General features: G+C 57.8%; 3 protein-coding genes across 5 annotated transcripts; 1 reads left to right on the top strand and 2 right to left on the bottom strand.

Annotated features, from left to right (window-relative positions):
• The first annotated feature begins 113 nt into the window (after nucleotides 1-113).
• Nucleotides 114-2,457, top strand: MISP3 (MISP family member 3). Of its 3 annotated transcripts, none has more exons than XR_004966689.1 (3): nucleotides 115-1,264; nucleotides 1,752-1,872; nucleotides 2,085-2,104. XR_004966689.1 is itself a non-coding variant. In XM_036302831.1 (3 exons), exons 1-3 carry the CDS (start codon nucleotides 697-699, stop codon nucleotides 2,100-2,102), a joined length of 660 nt encoding a protein of 219 aa, XP_036158724.1. In that variant the 5' UTR covers nucleotides 126-696; the 3' UTR covers nucleotides 2,103-2,457. The 3 variants fall into 3 exon arrangements, 2 of the variants coding, with proteins under 2 accessions (XP_036158725.1, XP_036158724.1); XM_036302831.1 differs by having other exon boundaries at nucleotides 126-1,264; nucleotides 1,799-1,872; nucleotides 2,085-2,457; XM_036302832.1 differs by lacking the exon at nucleotides 2,085-2,104 and having other exon boundaries at nucleotides 114-1,264; nucleotides 1,716-1,852.
• A 3,712-nt stretch (nucleotides 2,458-6,169) lies between these two features.
• CUNH19orf67 (chromosome unknown C19orf67 homolog) lies at nucleotides 6,170-9,767 on the bottom strand. The gene is made up of 6 exons (XM_036302841.1): nucleotides 8,827-9,767; nucleotides 7,829-7,973; nucleotides 7,602-7,702; nucleotides 7,332-7,517; nucleotides 6,843-6,977; nucleotides 6,170-6,405 (listed from the first exon to the last, which is right to left on the bottom strand). Exons 1-6 carry the CDS (start codon nucleotides 9,162-9,164, stop codon nucleotides 6,231-6,233), a joined length of 1,080 nt encoding a protein of 359 aa, XP_036158734.1. The 5' UTR covers nucleotides 9,165-9,767; the 3' UTR covers nucleotides 6,170-6,230.
• Nucleotides 9,768-11,086: 1,319 nt separating this feature from the next.
• SAMD1 (sterile alpha motif domain containing 1) lies at nucleotides 11,087-14,364 on the bottom strand. The gene is made up of 5 exons (XM_036302830.1): nucleotides 13,004-14,364; nucleotides 12,304-12,598; nucleotides 12,117-12,213; nucleotides 11,909-12,020; nucleotides 11,087-11,815 (listed from the first exon to the last, which is right to left on the bottom strand). The coding sequence occupies exons 1-5, from the start codon at nucleotides 13,955-13,957 to the stop codon at nucleotides 11,657-11,659; spliced, it is 1,617 nt and encodes a 538-aa protein (XP_036158723.1). The 5' UTR covers nucleotides 13,958-14,364; the 3' UTR covers nucleotides 11,087-11,656.
• Nucleotides 14,365-15,090: the final 726 nt, after the last annotated feature.

Here is a 15,090-nt window from a genome sequence, read left to right as displayed (position 1 = left end):
CGCTCTGGCCCGAGGGCGGGGCCAGGGCGGAGCCCGAGCCCTCCGGGCAGGTGCAGGGGGAGGTGCCGGGCCCTGCCCTGCCCCGAGGGGCCGTTCTTGGAGGCCAGAGGCGGGTCAGAGAAACGGCCGGTGCGGGCGACGCCCTGGAACCCGCGGGCGGAGACTTCGGCCACAGGTGCCGCGCAGGGCACTGTGTCCCAGCCGTGGGTATCAAAACTCTCGCGCTGGCAACTCAGGCTTCTGGGCTGCTTTCAACTCTCAATTCCCGACACCAAGGCTCCCAGGCCGGAGAGTGGCGCCCTGGGGTCGCCCGAAGAGCGGGGCCGAGAGCCCCCGGGGTCAGACAGCGAAGTCCCTGGGCCTGTGGCAGGATAGGTCACCGCGGTGCCCGGGCCAGGCGGCGAGGACCCGGTGCCCTCTGCAGAGCAGGACGCGGAGACCCCCGAGCCAGCTAGCGAAGTCCTCCAGCCATCGGCGGGGCAGGGCGCGGAGCTCCCGGGCCATGCCCACCTGGGAGCTGTGAGACTCCTGGGCCAGGCAGCGACGACTCGGAGCCAGCGAAGCGCCGCGGGTCCGGGGGCAGTGTACGAGTCAGGGTCCCGGGACCTCTTCCTCCGGGTTAGACTCGGAAGCTCCCCAGCAGCGTTTTCTACTGCGCCCGGAGACTCCCCCTAACAGCGCCCAGATCAGCTGCTCATGGAGACGCCCATCGAGCGCGAAATCCGCCGCAGCTGCGAACGTGAGGAAAGCCTGCGCCGGAGGCGGGGACTGAGCCCAGGCCGCGCGGGCCGCGAACTCGTGGAGCTGCGCTTGCGGCCGGTGCTCAGCCTGCCAGGCCCGGGCCCCGCGCTCCCGCGTGCCTTGGAGCGCGCGCGGGCGGGCGCGCAGATGCAGCGAGACATCGAGCGGGAGGCTCACCGGCAGGCGGCGCTAGCGCGCCCCGCGCCCCCGGAACCGCGCCCCCGGCCGCCTCCGCAGCCGCTGGGCGAGCTCAAACGCTTCTTCGAGGCCGCGGGTGGGTGCGACTCCTCGCCCGCAGCGGAGGACGGCGCGGGCCCGCAGCGGCTGCGGGAGCCAGGAAGCCTGTCGCATTTGGCGGTGCAGAGCCGGTGCCCGGTGCTGGCCCGCGCACCGCCGCCCATCGCGCCGTCGCTGCTGGAGCAGGAGGTGCGCGAGGCGCAGGAGCGCGAGCGGGAGCTGCAGCGCCAGAGGCTTAGCGTCTATGGCACCGCCGAGGTCAAGGAGCCCGCGCCGAGCCTAATGGGTAAGCCACCCGCGCCGGGACGCCGGGGCTCCCCAGGGCTCCAGCCGCTCTCACTGACTGCCCAACTCCAGTGGCCCCTTTTCTGGCTCTCTGGGAGTTTTCCCCTGGTTCCCAGATACCTGGAGCCCCCTCTCAACTTTCCGTTCCCTGTTCACCCCTTCTGGGCTGCCCACTCTCTGTGCTTCACTCCCTAATGGGAGTGGTCATTCCAGGTACACCTCACCTAGGATCGTGGTGGGGGAAGGGAAGATTCCAGATGTCTTCCCGATTTTGGGGGGTCCCAGGGAACCCTGCCTGGGTTCCACCACTCCCGGATCGTCCTGAATTTTCGCGTCCCTGCCTCTCCCCACTCTGGGTTTGCGTCCCTCCTCCCTCAGAATAGAGGCTTCCAGGAGACGGGGTGTGTGTGTGTGTGTGTGTGTGTGTGTGTGAACACCTGTGTGTATTTAAGGGGTGCGGCCTGCCTCCTTTGTCCCGGCGCCTCCAGCTGGTGAGAGGAGGAGCGACCCCGGCTGAGTGCCCCTTTCCCCGCAGCGATCAGGGGCGATGGAAAGCTGGCGGTGATCTGGCCTCCCCGCAGAAAGGCTTCCGAGAACGGCCTGGAGCAGGTGGGTTCCCCTTTATCACCGTCTTTCCCCCACCACACGCCCCCGCGGCACCAGGACGCCGGGCCGAGGAAAGCGCATCCCTGCGCCCCCGGGGACGTCCCTCTGGGGAGGACACAAAGTTCCGGGAGCGGCTCCAGGCCGAGGAGGAGGTGGTCCTGGGGCCCAAACCGCCCCACCCCACTCCTGGGTGTTCTGACTGGCCCTTCTTCCAGGAGGAGCGGAAGCCTTGAGGTTAGAGCAGGCTGGGATCCCCGGCCGAAAGTAACGTGCCCGTCAGAGGACCGGACAAGAGGGGCCCACGCGTGCTCTCGGGATAAGCAGGCGTCCCGAAGAGGGACCCGCGGTCTGCGCTAGGGAAGATGAAGCCCACCAGCCCGTCCTTGAACTTCATTTTGTGAAATTGATTCGTTTCTGCTACAAAACTGTTATTTTCCATTGGCAAATACCACTACAACAACCTAACCAATGAAACGGTCCAGCCCTTCTCCACCCAACTGGAAACCGAGCGAGCCTCTCCCTCCGGTCTTGACCGGGGTCACCGTCTCGGCTTCCCCATTCCCCAATAAAGTCCCTTCTTGCTGGGCAGTGCAGGCTATTTTATTCTGGGTCCTCTAGGTCTGGGTGAGGCGGGGCGTGGCGAGCGGAGCAGAAAGCAGCAGGAGGCGCCGGCGGCGGCGGCGCCGATGCCGACGGTAAGGCGGAATGTGCCCTTAACGCCCGGTTCCTGGGCTGCTGGTCCCACACGGCCCTGCCCGGGTCCTTCTGCCCCCTGGCGGCGCGGGCGCAGACTGCGGCATTCGGATCAATGACCTCACGCCCTCCTTTTCCAGACTTCGTCAACATTTATTGGTGCCAGCAGCATGCTCTGCGCTGGGCGCTGGCTAGACAGAAGTGATAAGAGGTTGTTCCTGCCCTTGGGGTGTAAACAATAACTACAAAAGGAGGAGAAAAAGAAAAAAAATGAGGGTACAATCTCCTTCGCAGGGCACACAAGGCCAGTGATACCAAACCTCACATGCCTGTGGCCCCAGGCAAATGTGAAGGAGAGAGAGGAGGGGTGCTTGAAAACAAATGCCTAGGTTCAACGGGCTGGTAAGTGTTCCTCCAACACAGCAGTGCTACCAGTGAGTGGGTTAAGTGGTGCCAGAGCTTCTGCTTCCCAAAAGCAATGGAAACTGGGACTTTAAAAGAGAACCTACCAAACTTTAAATAATTGTGACTATTTAGAAAACTTTTTAAATAGTGTGTGTGTGTGTGTGTGTGTGTGTGTGTGGACAGCAAGCAACACCTGTCTGCAATAGGGCTTGTGGTTCATTCTCTCTGTTTCCCTTGAATGGACCTGAAGTTCTGTGAACACCCCAAGTCTCTGCAGTTACATTCTGTGGTTGTAGTGTCCCAGCTTCTTAGGGTGCAGTGAGACTCAGAAACGGTTGAGACTCAGGGAACATTTTTAGAATCATTGTTTAAACTGGATTTGTCCAACTCTGTATACTCTGAGTCTAGCAACAGGCTGGAACCTGCATAGGGACAACAAATGGTTAACGGAGGATGGGAGAATGCTTGCTCACACAGCATTGCACGCCAACAGCAGCTCAGCCCACCACCTGACCCCATCATCAGCACACTGACCTCGTACTTGACAGTCACTCTGGGAGGTCGAGAGAGAAAGGCAGGAAGGGCAGCAATGCCAAGGTGGAAATGGAAACACCCAGAGCCAGTTCTTAATTCCCAGAAGGGCAGCTAAGAACTAAGCATGTAAAGAGTTGACAGGGTGGCTTAAGAATGGACCTTGTTTCTTAAATGTTCCTGCAAGTTAAAATCACCAGAGGCACCCTATGCCAAGCAAATCAGAATCTGAGGGAGGCCGTGGCATCAGTAAAGCTCCCCAGGTGCTTCCAACATGGAGCCAAGTTTGAGAGCCATGATGTAGATATAGGCCACAAGTTCTCAAAGTAAGCTGGCACTGCTTGGGAACTTGTTAAAAACACACACGCTTGCCCTAACCGGTTTGGCTCAGTGGATAGAGCGTTGGCCTGCAGACTGAAGGGTCCCAGGTTCGATTCCAGTCAAGGGCACATGTCCAGGTTACCGGCTTGATCCCCAGTGGGGAGTGTGCAGGAAGCAGCTGATGAATGATTCTCACTCATCATTGATGTTTTCTCTCTCTCTCTCCCTCTCCCTTTCTCTCTGAAGTCAATAAAAATAAATAATTTATAAAAAACACACACACATGCTTGGGCCCTATCCCAAACTTGATCAAAACTTCCATGTAATTCTCAGGGATGCTAAAGTTGGAGAATCATGGGTGTAGACAGTTCTCCAGGAACAGGACCCAGGAAATGTTTCCTTCCTCTCCCAGTGCTGCCATCACCCACTGGAAACCTTTAGTCTGAAGTGGCCTGTGTACTTGCCTTATGAGAGACAGTCTAAAGCTGCATGTGGCTAATCAGAATTGAGATGTACTGTAAGTATAAAATACCAGATTTCAAAGGCTTAGTACCAAAAAAGGGGGGGATGTCTCATTAATACTTTATTTTTAAAAATATTTTTATTAGCCGAAACCGGTTTGGCTCAGTGGATAGAGCGTCGGCCTGCGGACTGAAAGGTCCCAGGTTCGATTCCGGTCAAGGGCATGTACCTGGGTTGCGGGCACATCCCCAGGAGGAGATGTGCAGGAGGCAGCTGATCGATGTTTCTCTCTCATCGATGTTTCTAACTCTCTATCTCTCTCCCTTCCTCTCTGTAAAAAATCAATAAAATATATTTAAAAAAATATATTTTTATTGATTTCAGAGAGGAAGGAGAGAGAGAGAAAGAGAAAGAGAGAAGAGAGGAGAGAGAGAGAGAGAGAGAGAGAGAGAGAGAGAGAGAGAGAGACCCACAACCCAGGTATGTGCCCTGACTGGGAATCAAACAGTAACCTTCTGGTTCATAGTTCGAAACAAATACTGAGCCAAGCTGGCCGGGCTCATTAATAATTTCTTACATTGATTATATGTTGAAATAATATTTTGGAGATGTTGAGTTAATTAAAATTTCACTAAAATTAGTCTGGCCTTTAAAAAAAACGTGGCTACTAGAAATTTTGAAATTACACATGACTCACACTTTATATTTCTATTGAACCAGGCTAGTCTATAGAGTTCTACAGCTGAGTGCTTCAGAACCCCTTTGAATTCATTCGGACCTGGGCTGTGGATTAAAAAATCCTTGATACAATCAGAAATTGTCACCAAAAAAAAGAGCCCCATCCTCCAATTCTGATTCACTTAACCCCTCATCCGTTTGTGTCATCTGTAAAGTGGGGCTTATAAATACAATGCGCCAGGGATGATTAGGTAAGCGAGTGGCTTGCTCAAAGCATTAAAGCAGGACTCTAGTCTCTCCTCCGACTCTGAAAATGCAGGGTTGGAGGGGACCAAAAGGCATTTCTTAGTTTAAAGGGGGTAACTGGCAGCTGAGTGACACATGGCCAGGAACGGCACCCCTCACCTCGCAAGGGACCAGTTGCGATGACAAGAACCCAGCTCAGGCCCAGGCTCCGCTACTTGCTCGCCGAAGCTTTGAACAGGTGAGTCCAACGGTCTGAGCCCGGGTTTCCCCTCCAGTCCAAGGTTGGGTGAGGCTTTGGAGGTGCAAAGTGGTAGTTCTTGGCGGCTCTCCCACCGCACCTGCGCCCAGGACACACCGTGGCGTTCTGCGACCTACCCGGTCCGGGACCCAAAAGCTAGAAGATCTGATCTTGGCTCTTGGGAAACTAATCAAGAGCTCTTATCCGGGGGCACATCTGGAAACAAGGTGTTTTACGCTACAAAGAAATCACTTCCGGGTCAAAGTAGGCAAGTGGGCGTGACCCTGGGGGGTCCCTTCTCACCCATACATCCCCCCTCCCCGCCCCCAACGGGCGTTGAGTCTCCCGGCTACCCGGCTACCCGAAAGTTGCGGTTTCCTGGGTTCCGGTTGTTGACAAGCACCGCTACTTCCCTTTTTGCTGCACGTACGCCTTTGCACATGCCCAGAGCTCTGGTCCGCCGGTCCACGGAACACGGTTTTATTACAAAAAACTACATTTCCCAGAAGACTGCGCGAGTAGGCGGGGCTTCGTCGCCCGAGAGGAGGGGAGCGGCGCTCGAGTGGACTCTGAGTTTGTGACCTCTTTCTTTTATTTAACACAAAAATGGTGTATCCGCACGCAGGGCCCCGCGGCCGGGGCAGACCCAGTGCGGATGGACCAGCGTGGCCTGGCCCCTTAGAAGGTGAGGCCGAGCTGCCCTTGGAGAACGAGTGAGCCCCTCCCTGCCCTGCCCCTCTCCTGGAGTTTGGAACTGTCAAGCTTCAGCTCCTACCCGCTCCCAGGTTCAAGGCCCCTGTGTGTCCCACGTTGTGGGCCCGGCCGCGCTCGGGGACCGGGCCGGGCCTGCCTGGCCTGTGAGGATTTGCACCAGCAGGTCGGTGGCTAGCATGTGAGATGGCTCCTCGAAACCGATGGTCAGCAGCTGCTGGTAATCTCCGGACGGCTGCGGGCACAAAATCCTGCGGGCCCAGGACAGACAGGGCTGGACGTGAGCGCCCTCTGCTTCTCGGGAGCCTCTCCCCTCGGGTGAGGGGCTGGGACTGAAAGAGGCTTTGTTTCAGCTGGTGGGGGAAAGTGGTTTCCTTGTTGATGAGAAGCCTAGGGTACTGGTTCTGGGAGGCTGAACTAGGCATCCCTCATTTGACCAATCATCTAGCTGCTGTGTGCCCTTGGGCAGGCAACCTCTCTGGGCACCTGTTTCCTTCTTTGTAAAAATGGGCTAGTTACTTAGTATAGACCTAAATGGGTTTTACATAAAGCAGTTTTCAGAACATAATAAAATGTTATGGTTGTTACCAAGGGGAACAATGTTGTGGGGGCGGATAGATGGTCTTTGGTATGGTTCTGCCCCTCCCTCCAGAGCCCACGCCCGCCTTGCCATGGCCCTAGCTCCTACCAGGAATAAAGGTCATCCTCGGCTGGTCCTAGGGGCACCCATCGGCCGATGGACCACAGCTTCTGAATCTGGGGACAAGAATTGGCCGGACTCTTGCCTGTGTCTTCCCATGTATCTCGATAGCACAGGAAGTAGCTGGGAGGGGAAGAGGCAGCAATTACGAGTGAGCAGTTTTCTAGCTTCTTCTGTTAAGGGCTTTAATTTTGAAGGTGAGGTAGAAACTCATCAGAAGTTGCCTTCAAGTTCTCAGCTAGGGATGTGACACAATACTGAGGCCTTTTCTCTCTGCCAGACTACTTTTAAGATGAGGACTTTTATTTTGATTGGGGGATGAATTTTTTAAAAGGCAAGGATGGCCTTTCAAAGGTCCTTGGTTTCCTGTTTGACTTTCCACACCTTAGTGGTGGTGGTGGTAGTGGTGGTTCAGAGGCCCATACTGTCATTCTCCATAGAGGGGGTAGGGACTTTGATTCTGGTAAGGGGACTCACTAATCCACATGGGAATCTTGCCCCCGGCTGCTGGGGTCTGGGGTAGTTTCCAGGTTCCAGCGCATCTTCTTATAGAGGTACCGGGGGAAGCGGCTGGTGGTGTAGGCAGCAGGGGCACAGTATCTGAAGATGGACACCTCGTGGGAAGGACTGATGGAGAACCTCCCACAGAAGAAACAGGAGATGCTGGGAAGAGATGGGAGAGTGGGGAAGGAGGTTGTGCCCCAGACCCTTCTACTCTCTACCAATCCCAGTCTCCCACCCTATTACCTTAGGGGGTCTGTCTCTTCCAGTTCCACAAACCCAAACGATGCATACATGAGCACCAGCTGTTCCAGTCGCAGGGTCAGCTGTTGGGAGATCTCCAACAGCTGCACGGAAGAGGAGGCATCATAGTATTAGCTGGCCTACCAGGAGCACCTGCCCCTCTACCTCCCTCCCCGAGGCCTGAGGGATGACGAAAGGGGCATGGGGTTTAGGGAACTGCCCCCACACACCCCCTTTCGAACCAGCTCCTGCAGAGCTCCATAGATGGGAGGCACACTCCTTGCAGCTGCCTCCAGGTACAGGAAGTAGGGCTCACACATTTTTAAGAAGGTGGGCATGGCCTTTGCCAACTGTTCCTTCTGAACTCGGTCCCTGCTGAAGGTGAAGAAGACCTTTGCTTAGGATCTCTTATCACCCCTCATTTCTCCCATTCTACTCAGCCTCCCACTTTTATCCCTGGTCTGGACCTTGGGTACACCCTCTCCACCCCCACCCCCCCACCCCCACTCCAGATCTTTCTTTGTCAGAGCATCTTCCAGGACAACCTGCATCACAGCTATTTGGAACACCTGGTAAAATGCTGACACCTGAGTCCCATGGCTTATTTTTGCAGGTGGGACCGGGAAACCTAGGGTTTAAACAGCCCCCCAGAATCAGTCTCTTTGGGCTGCAATCACATTCTCCTTTTTGGTCTCAAACTGGTAACCAGTGGACCAAATCTGGATCAGATGGGTTTTGTTTAGCCTGCCCAGGATCCAAAACCTAAGCCTTCTGTTAAAAAACCAAAAAAAGTCCTAGAGATTTGGCAAACTGGGGCCCAATAGCAGGTACTCCCTAATCAGGGATGGGCAAACTTTTTGACTCGAGGGCCACAATGGGTTCTTAAACTGGTGGACCGGAGGGCCGGAACAAAAGCATGGATGGAGTGTTTGTGTGAACTAATATAAATTCAAAGTAAACATCATTACATAAAAGGGTACGGTCTTTTTTTTTTTTTTTTAGTTTTATTCATTTCAAGCGGGCCGTAGTTGCCCACGGCTGCACCCCAAATAGTACACAGCCCTCATCACTCTTCCAAATTAGATTCCTAATCAGCTAGCTTCATTCATTGCCTCTAGCTCCTAATGCTTTTAAGTTTGCAACTCTGGTGTGTGCCACCTGCCGGAATCCAGTCACCCCTCTCCTGTTTCCTTATGTACAGGGACCCTGGGACTCTGTCCAGCACTACCTGTAGAGCAAGTAGCTTTGGAAATCATCCGCCTTCTTGAGCAGGTAGCGGAGTTGTTCCGTGATGGGACTGAACAGGGTGTCCAAGGGTAGGCGAGGAGGTGTGGGGCCCGGGCCCGGGGCCAGAGGCTCTGGGGAAGGCGTGGAAGGGGAGGTCTTGGGCAGTTGCCCCTGGTCATCCTCCGGTTCCACTTGGGCTGGGTCCCCAGATCGGCTAGAGGGCGCTGACCACGAGGGGTCTCCGCAGGGCTGAGCCCCAGGTTCCATGTCGCCCTGGGGCAGCTTTTCCCCAGTGCCGCCGGGGAGGATTGGCTCCACGAACCACTGCTCCGAAGCCATTGTGGGGCTGGAGGAAGGGATCTGAGACCTTTAAGTCTACACCACCCCGGTTGGCCACGGGTTCGACCCCGCCTGGGAACCTCCGATTCGCCCTGGAGGGGAGCGCAGCACCGTCCACCTCCTGCCTCGACCGCTCTGCCAGCGGCGGAGCACCGCGCGGAGTTCACCTCGTTTGAATTTCAACACGTAGGAGGGGCGCGCCGCTGGGGTCCGCTTGAGCGCGCGCTCCAGCAATCCAACGGAGGTGGGGTGGGGGCGACCTGGGCCGGCACTGGGGAGGTTATGTCTTTGGGGTGCGGTCTGGGGGCCACCGCCTTTCTCTTGGAGGCAGTTTCCTAGGGAGGAGGCGGTCTCTGCAGCGCGTTCAAGCCCTGGGGCGCAGGAATATAAAGGTAGACACCTGCTCCCACCCCCAGAGCCTCCGACTCCAGGACGGAATCTGTATTTTAAAAACTAAGGGAGTGCCCGGCGGGTGGCTGAGCACGGACCTCTGAAGCAAAAGGTCACTGATTCAGGGCACATGCCCAGCTTTCCAGTTTGATCCCCAGTAGGGGTGTGCATGAGGCAGCTGACCCATGTTTCTCTCATCCATGTTTCTACTATCCCTCTTCCTTCTAAAATCAATAAAAGCATATTAAAAAAAAACACACACAAAAAACACAGCTCTAACGGGTTTGGCTCAGTGGATAGAGCCTCGGCCTGCAGACTCAAGGGTCCCAAATTCGATGGGCATATACCTTGATTGCGGGCACATCCCCAGTAGGGGGTGTGCAGGAGGCAGCTGATCGATGTTTCTAACTCTCTATCCCTCTCCCTTCCTCTCTGTGAAAAATCAATAAAGTATATTTAAAACAAAACAAAAAAAACTAATGGGAGTTTTCCTGACCGGTTGCTTAGTGGTTAGAGCCTCAGCCCTCAAAAGGGGTCCATCCAGCCCTGGTTGGGGCACTTGGGAGAGACAACCAATCAATGTCTCTCACATCTATGTTTCTCAATCTCTGCCCCACCTCCCTCCTTTCCACTCTCAAAAAACAATGGAAAAAAATAGCCACCAGTGACGGTTAACAAAATAAATTATAAAAGTAATGCAGTTGAGAAACTGCATTAGAACTTAATAGGGACTATCTCATTTGATAACCCAATCCCTTGTTCCTTTTATGGAGAGAGGACCTTGTAGCTTGGAGGTCCTGCCACGGACCCTGCTCCAACAGTTTTTGTAGCTTGCAAGACTGTCAGACGTATACATATGAAGCCAAATACTTTAATTATACTTAAACTCTGGGTAAAGTGCTCACAGGTGTTGGATCCCACCCTGTGTGACCCTGAGCAAGTATCTTTGCCATAGGGAATCAGTTGCCTATCTGTAAAGTGATTTTTACAAGCTCTGCTTCTTGGGGCTGCAGAGAGAACCACCAAGAAAATGTAAAGCTGCCTAGCTGGTGTGGCTCAGTGATTGAGCTTCAACCCATGAACCGGGAGTTCACGGTTGGATTCCCAGTCAGGGCACATGCCTGGGTTACAACTGATCCTCAGTAGGGGTCATGCAAGAGGCAGCCAATAGGTGATTCTCATCATTGTTTCTCTCTCTCTCTCTCCCTTAAATCAATAAAAACACATTAAAAAAAAATAAATTCCTTAAAAAACACATAAAAAACTAAACCCGAGGTTAACTGCTAGTCACTCAACAAACATTTAAGCACCTACCGTTACAGGTCCTGTTCTGGGCATGGGGAGATGGTAGAACTGCGCAAACATTCCTGTCCTCCCGGAGAATCACTATTATAGCTGGCTGTGAGGCAGCCCCATTCACTACCTGTCTCCCTCTGAGAACAATTCAGTACTATCCCGGCTCTCCCAGGAGGCTGGTGCGGCTCTTCAATACCCCGCTTCCCCAACTCCATTGATCAAATGGGACTCCTGGCCTTTTTTTCTTTTCTTTTCTTTTTTTTAAAACTTTATTTAAAAAATCTTCGGTGCAATATTAAAAAGCAATACAGCCAGCTGGAGCGACAACCAACAGAAAGAGTAGGGAAGACCCACTGATCTCACCCCACCCAGGGGATGGAGGCTGAGGGCAGACCAAGGAGGGGCCTGGTTGATGGGGGAGGGAAGAAAGGCCACCCATCAAAATGAACAGGCAGAACAAATCATTTATATAGGAAACATCTGGCTGAACTAAAGATCTATGGGAGATAGGAAACCCCCATTTCTTTTTTTTTTAAAAATGTCCTAGGTTGGGGGTGGGGGTAGGCCTCCTGGGGTGAAATGAGCAGACCCTGTCCCATCCCACACTCCTCCATCAGGAAGTCTGGGATGTGCTCAATGCCAGATGTGTGTGTTGGGGAGACACTGGGAAGAGATGAGTAGGGAAGGGTGCCCCTCACTGGAATCTGTTAAGAGGGCTGCGAGTGTCCCTAGTCCAACCCCTGGACTCCAGGGGACTTGGGTAAGATGGGTCTGGAAGGGGTAGGGGCAGGGGTGAGGCTGGACGTTCAGCCTAGGAGGCCATCAGGGTCATCATCCTCAAAGTGGCCTTGCTGGAGCACCTTGATGTGGTGCTCGTAGATTTTCAGGGCTGGGCCAAGGCGGATGGACAGGCCGGTTAGCACATCTGTCCGCTGCATGAGCAGGAGAGACTTGCCATCTATTTCCTGGGTGGGACAGAGAGAGACAGAGAGAGCAGGGTCAGAGCAGACCCCCACTGCCCTGGGATAGAGGAGGGAAGCTGAGGGTTGGAAACTCACCTGTTCTTGGAAAGCTGTTGCCTGCTCCGGGAAGCCAGCCTCTGTGAAATATTCTACCACGTCCATCACTGTCCATTCTACAGGGTCAGCTGGCTTCTCTTTGCGCCCAGAACTGCATTGGAAAAGAGGGAACCGGTGAACAGTGATGTTACCCGGGTTGTTACACAACCCTGGGCACCACCCTCTTGTCTCAAACATCCCAACTTACGGACAGCCAAAGGGGGTTCCATCGGCCCCAGGCAGGGCTGGTTTTCCTGGGGGCAAAGGCACGGGGGATGGGGAGTCTGGCCCAGCGGCAGCAGAGGCTGGGAAAGAAAAAGCATCTGCCTGTGACTTTGTCTTGGGGCTTGATTCCTCCCGACCAGGCTCCCTCCCCCACCCAGAGGGGTCCTTACCTGATCCCCCTTCCTTATTCATGGCTGCCATGGAGAACACCTGGCGGGTGCCACTGCCTGGTGCTGGCCCCCGTCCTTCATCCTGGCCCTGGTGAGGTCCACAAGGTGTCCACTCCTTGACCCTCTCCTTGGCACTCTGAGGGCCCCTCTCACCATTAAGCTGGTGATGCTGGGCACCTGCAGGACGGTCACCCTCGGGTACCTCAGAGCCTTCAGACACATTGTCTTCATCATCTTCATCTTCTTCCTCCTCTTCCTCCTCTTCCTTCTCAAGCAGTCGCTCTTCTCCACCTCTCTGGTGCCAAGGAGGGAGGCACGCAAAGTTAGCAGCTGTTCTGGCCGTGGGCCCAGTCCCTGGGATCCAGGACTGAGCGGTGTACCTAACGGCCACTTTTAATATCAACACGGCCTAACTTCTACACATTTGCTCCGTGCCAAGCTCTGTGTTAAGAAAGCCCCCAGTAGCCAAATCTCACTAAACTCGCTCAACCCCAAGAGGTCGCTACTGTTGTTAAGTTTTACACCGGAGGAAACTGAGGCTCGGAAAGATTAAGTCACTTACCAAGGTTGCTACACGCTGAATCTGTAGGGAAGCCGCACAAAGCCCAAGCTGCCCGTTCCTCCCGAGACTTGCACCCCCAACACCAAGTTCACCCGCACCTGCCCAGTGCGCGGCGCCGTCCCTACCCAGCGCGCTCACCTTGCTCCGAGACGCGCGGGCGCTGGCAGCCGTCGGCGCTCGTCCAGGCCTATCCCCGCGGGGCAGCGCGAGCGCTCCGAGACGGGTGCGCTCTAGGCGGCCTCGCGCCGCCGCCTCCTCCTCCAGTAGCCCCTGCGCACGGCCACGGGTCAGGCGGCCACCGGCACCGCCGCTGCCCCCGAGGTAGCGCACGACTTCCCGCAGGCTCACGGGCCGCGCAGGGCCGCTGGCCCGCGCCGCGCCCCCCTCAGGCGGCTGCTGTGGCTGCTGCGGCGGCGGCTGCTGCTGCTGTGGCGGCGCCGGCGGCTGTGGCGGTGGCGGCAGCGGCGGCTCCCGGGCGGCGACGGCGGGCGGGGGGGCGCGACGCGGGCCGGTCGGAGGCGCCACTGCCAGAGGAGCGGCGGTCGCAGGCGGCGGCGCGGCCAGGGGCGCGGCCCGCTGCGCGCGGGGGCCCGGCTGCGCGGGGCCGGGCGAGGGGGGCGCTGTAGTGGCGGCGGCCGCGGCAGCCGCGCGGGGCGCCCGGGCTGGGGCGGCGGCAGCGACGGGCGCGGGCGGCGGCGGCGGCGGCGGGGCGGGCGTGGGCGGCGGCGCGGCGGCCGGGCCCCCGCGGGGGGCGCGCGGCGGGGCCGGCGGGGTAGCTCCGCGCCGGGGCGGCTGGACGCGCGCCGCGTTGCGGTACGAAATGCTCCCCTTGTAGCTGACCCGGAGAACGGCGCGCTGCTGGATCAGTTTCTCGAGCTCGGCGCGCGTGCGCTCCGGCTCCGGGCCGTGCCGCCGCCGCACCATCCGGCAGATGCGCTCCAGGTCCGGCCGCGCCTTGCGCGAGCGCAGCGAGTCGATGGTGTCCAGGATCCACTCTTGGTAGTGCGGGGAAGCAGCGGACGACGAGGTAGCGGCCGCTGTGGTGGCGGCCGCCGCCGTCTCCGGCGGGGGTAGGGCCGGGGGCCCCGCCATGCCTCCCGCCCGGCCCGGCTGCACCGTGCGCGCTGCCTCCCTCCCAGCGCGGCGCCCCCCTCCCGGGCTCCCCTCCCTCCGCCGCTGCCCGCCTCCTCCTCCCCCCCCGCCCGGGGGGCGCAGCGCCTCGGCGGAGCGGCGGCGGCGCTGCTGTTTCTTTGCAAAAAAAAAAGAGAGAGAAAGCGAGAGAGAGAAAGAGAGAGAGAGAAAACAGTGAGAAAGAAAAGAGAGAAAAAAAATATATGCACACACTCACTCGCACGCACGCACACACAGACCCGCTTCTGCTGGGCGCGCGCGGGGCCGGGGATGCGAGGGAGGAGGGGAGCGCGGCCGGCCCCTCCCCGCCGCTGCCGCCGCCGCCGCCGCCGCCGCACGCGCGCCCTGCGCCCGGGACACTCCGGCCCCCCTTCCTTCCCTCCCTCCCTCCACCCCGCCGCCCGCCTTCCTCCCTCCCACCCCCACGCGCCCGCTTTTAAGGTGGAGCCCGGGCCCCCTGCCCGCCCCCTTTACCCTGCGCTCTCGCTCACTCCGACCCCCCCCTTACAACTCCCGCGCGCTTTTTAAGGAGGCGCCGCGGAGTTGGCGCCGGGGCGGGGGCGGGGGAAAGGGAGGGCCGGGGGGGAGGGGAGAGGGGGCGGGCGGGGCGGACGGGCGGCGCTCGGCCGCCCTCCAGCCATTGGGCGCAGGACCCAGACGTCCCCGGCGCCCAGCCCCCATCTCCACGCCTCCGAGGCGCGCTCCGCTCTCGGGACCGCACTTACCGGGAACTCGCGGCTCGCGGGCCGGGCTGCCGCGCTTGCTGGGCGCCGCAGCAACCCTTGAGCCGCCGCCACTCCAGTGGCCCTAGGGCGCGCTTGGCCTCGCGCTGAGAAGGCGGGGAGGGGGACGCGCTCCGTCACCCCTACCCTTGACCGCCCCCAGCCAGGCCCCCACTTCTCTTGCCCACCCCATAGCTCGGCTTTCCAGCGCGCCGGCCCCGGAGTCTCCTTGGAACTCCCTTTCGGCCCAGGGCTGTATGCCGAGGGGTGCGCGACGCAGACTTGGGGAACCCCGAATTCAGGGTTATAACGCAACTTGCCGCCCCCTTTTCCTGGGGGTGAGTGACGGAAGTCAGCTAAACCCATTTTTAC

The sequence above is a fragment of the Myotis myotis genome, unplaced genomic scaffold (genome assembly GCF_014108235.1).
Source record: "Myotis myotis isolate mMyoMyo1 unplaced genomic scaffold, mMyoMyo1.p scaffold_m19_p_33, whole genome shotgun sequence".
NCBI lineage: Eukaryota > Metazoa > Chordata > Mammalia > Chiroptera > Vespertilionidae > Myotis > Myotis myotis.
Note: the sequence above shows the minus strand (reverse complement) of the source record. Positions and strands in the feature narration are given on the sequence as shown.

Excerpts from the sequence above, each read along its gene's own strand:
- MISP3 (XM_036302831.1), top strand. The coding sequence starts at position 697 with ATGGAGACGCCCATCGAGCGCGAAATCCGCCGCAGCTGCGAACGTGAG. Across the intron at positions 1,265-1,798 it reads GCCCGCGCCGAGCCTAATGG|CGATCAGGGGCGATGGAAAG; the intron begins GTAAGCCACCCG and ends CTTTCCCCGCAG.
- CUNH19orf67 (XM_036302841.1), bottom strand. The coding sequence starts at position 9,164 with ATGGCTTCGGAGCAGTGGTTCGTGGAGCCAATCCTCCCCGGCGGCACT. Across the intron at positions 7,974-8,826 it reads CAAAGCTACTTGCTCTACAG|CAGGGACCGAGTTCAGAAGG; the intron begins GTAGTGCTGGAC and ends CTTCACCTTCAG. Across the intron at positions 7,703-7,828 it reads AGGAGCTGGTTCGAAAGGGG|CTGTTGGAGATCTCCCAACA; the intron begins GTGTGTGGGGGC and ends TCTTCCGTGCAG.
- SAMD1 (XM_036302830.1), bottom strand. The coding sequence starts at position 13,957 with ATGGCGGGGCCCCCGGCCCTACCCCCGCCGGAGACGGCGGCGGCCGCC. Across the intron at positions 12,021-12,116 it reads GGAACCCCCTTTGGCTGTCC|TTCTGGGCGCAAAGAGAAGC; the intron begins GTAAGTTGGGAT and ends TTTCCAATGCAG. Across the intron at positions 11,816-11,908 it reads CAACAGCTTTCCAAGAACAG|GAAATAGATGGCAAGTCTCT; the intron begins GTGAGTTTCCAA and ends TGTCCCACCCAG.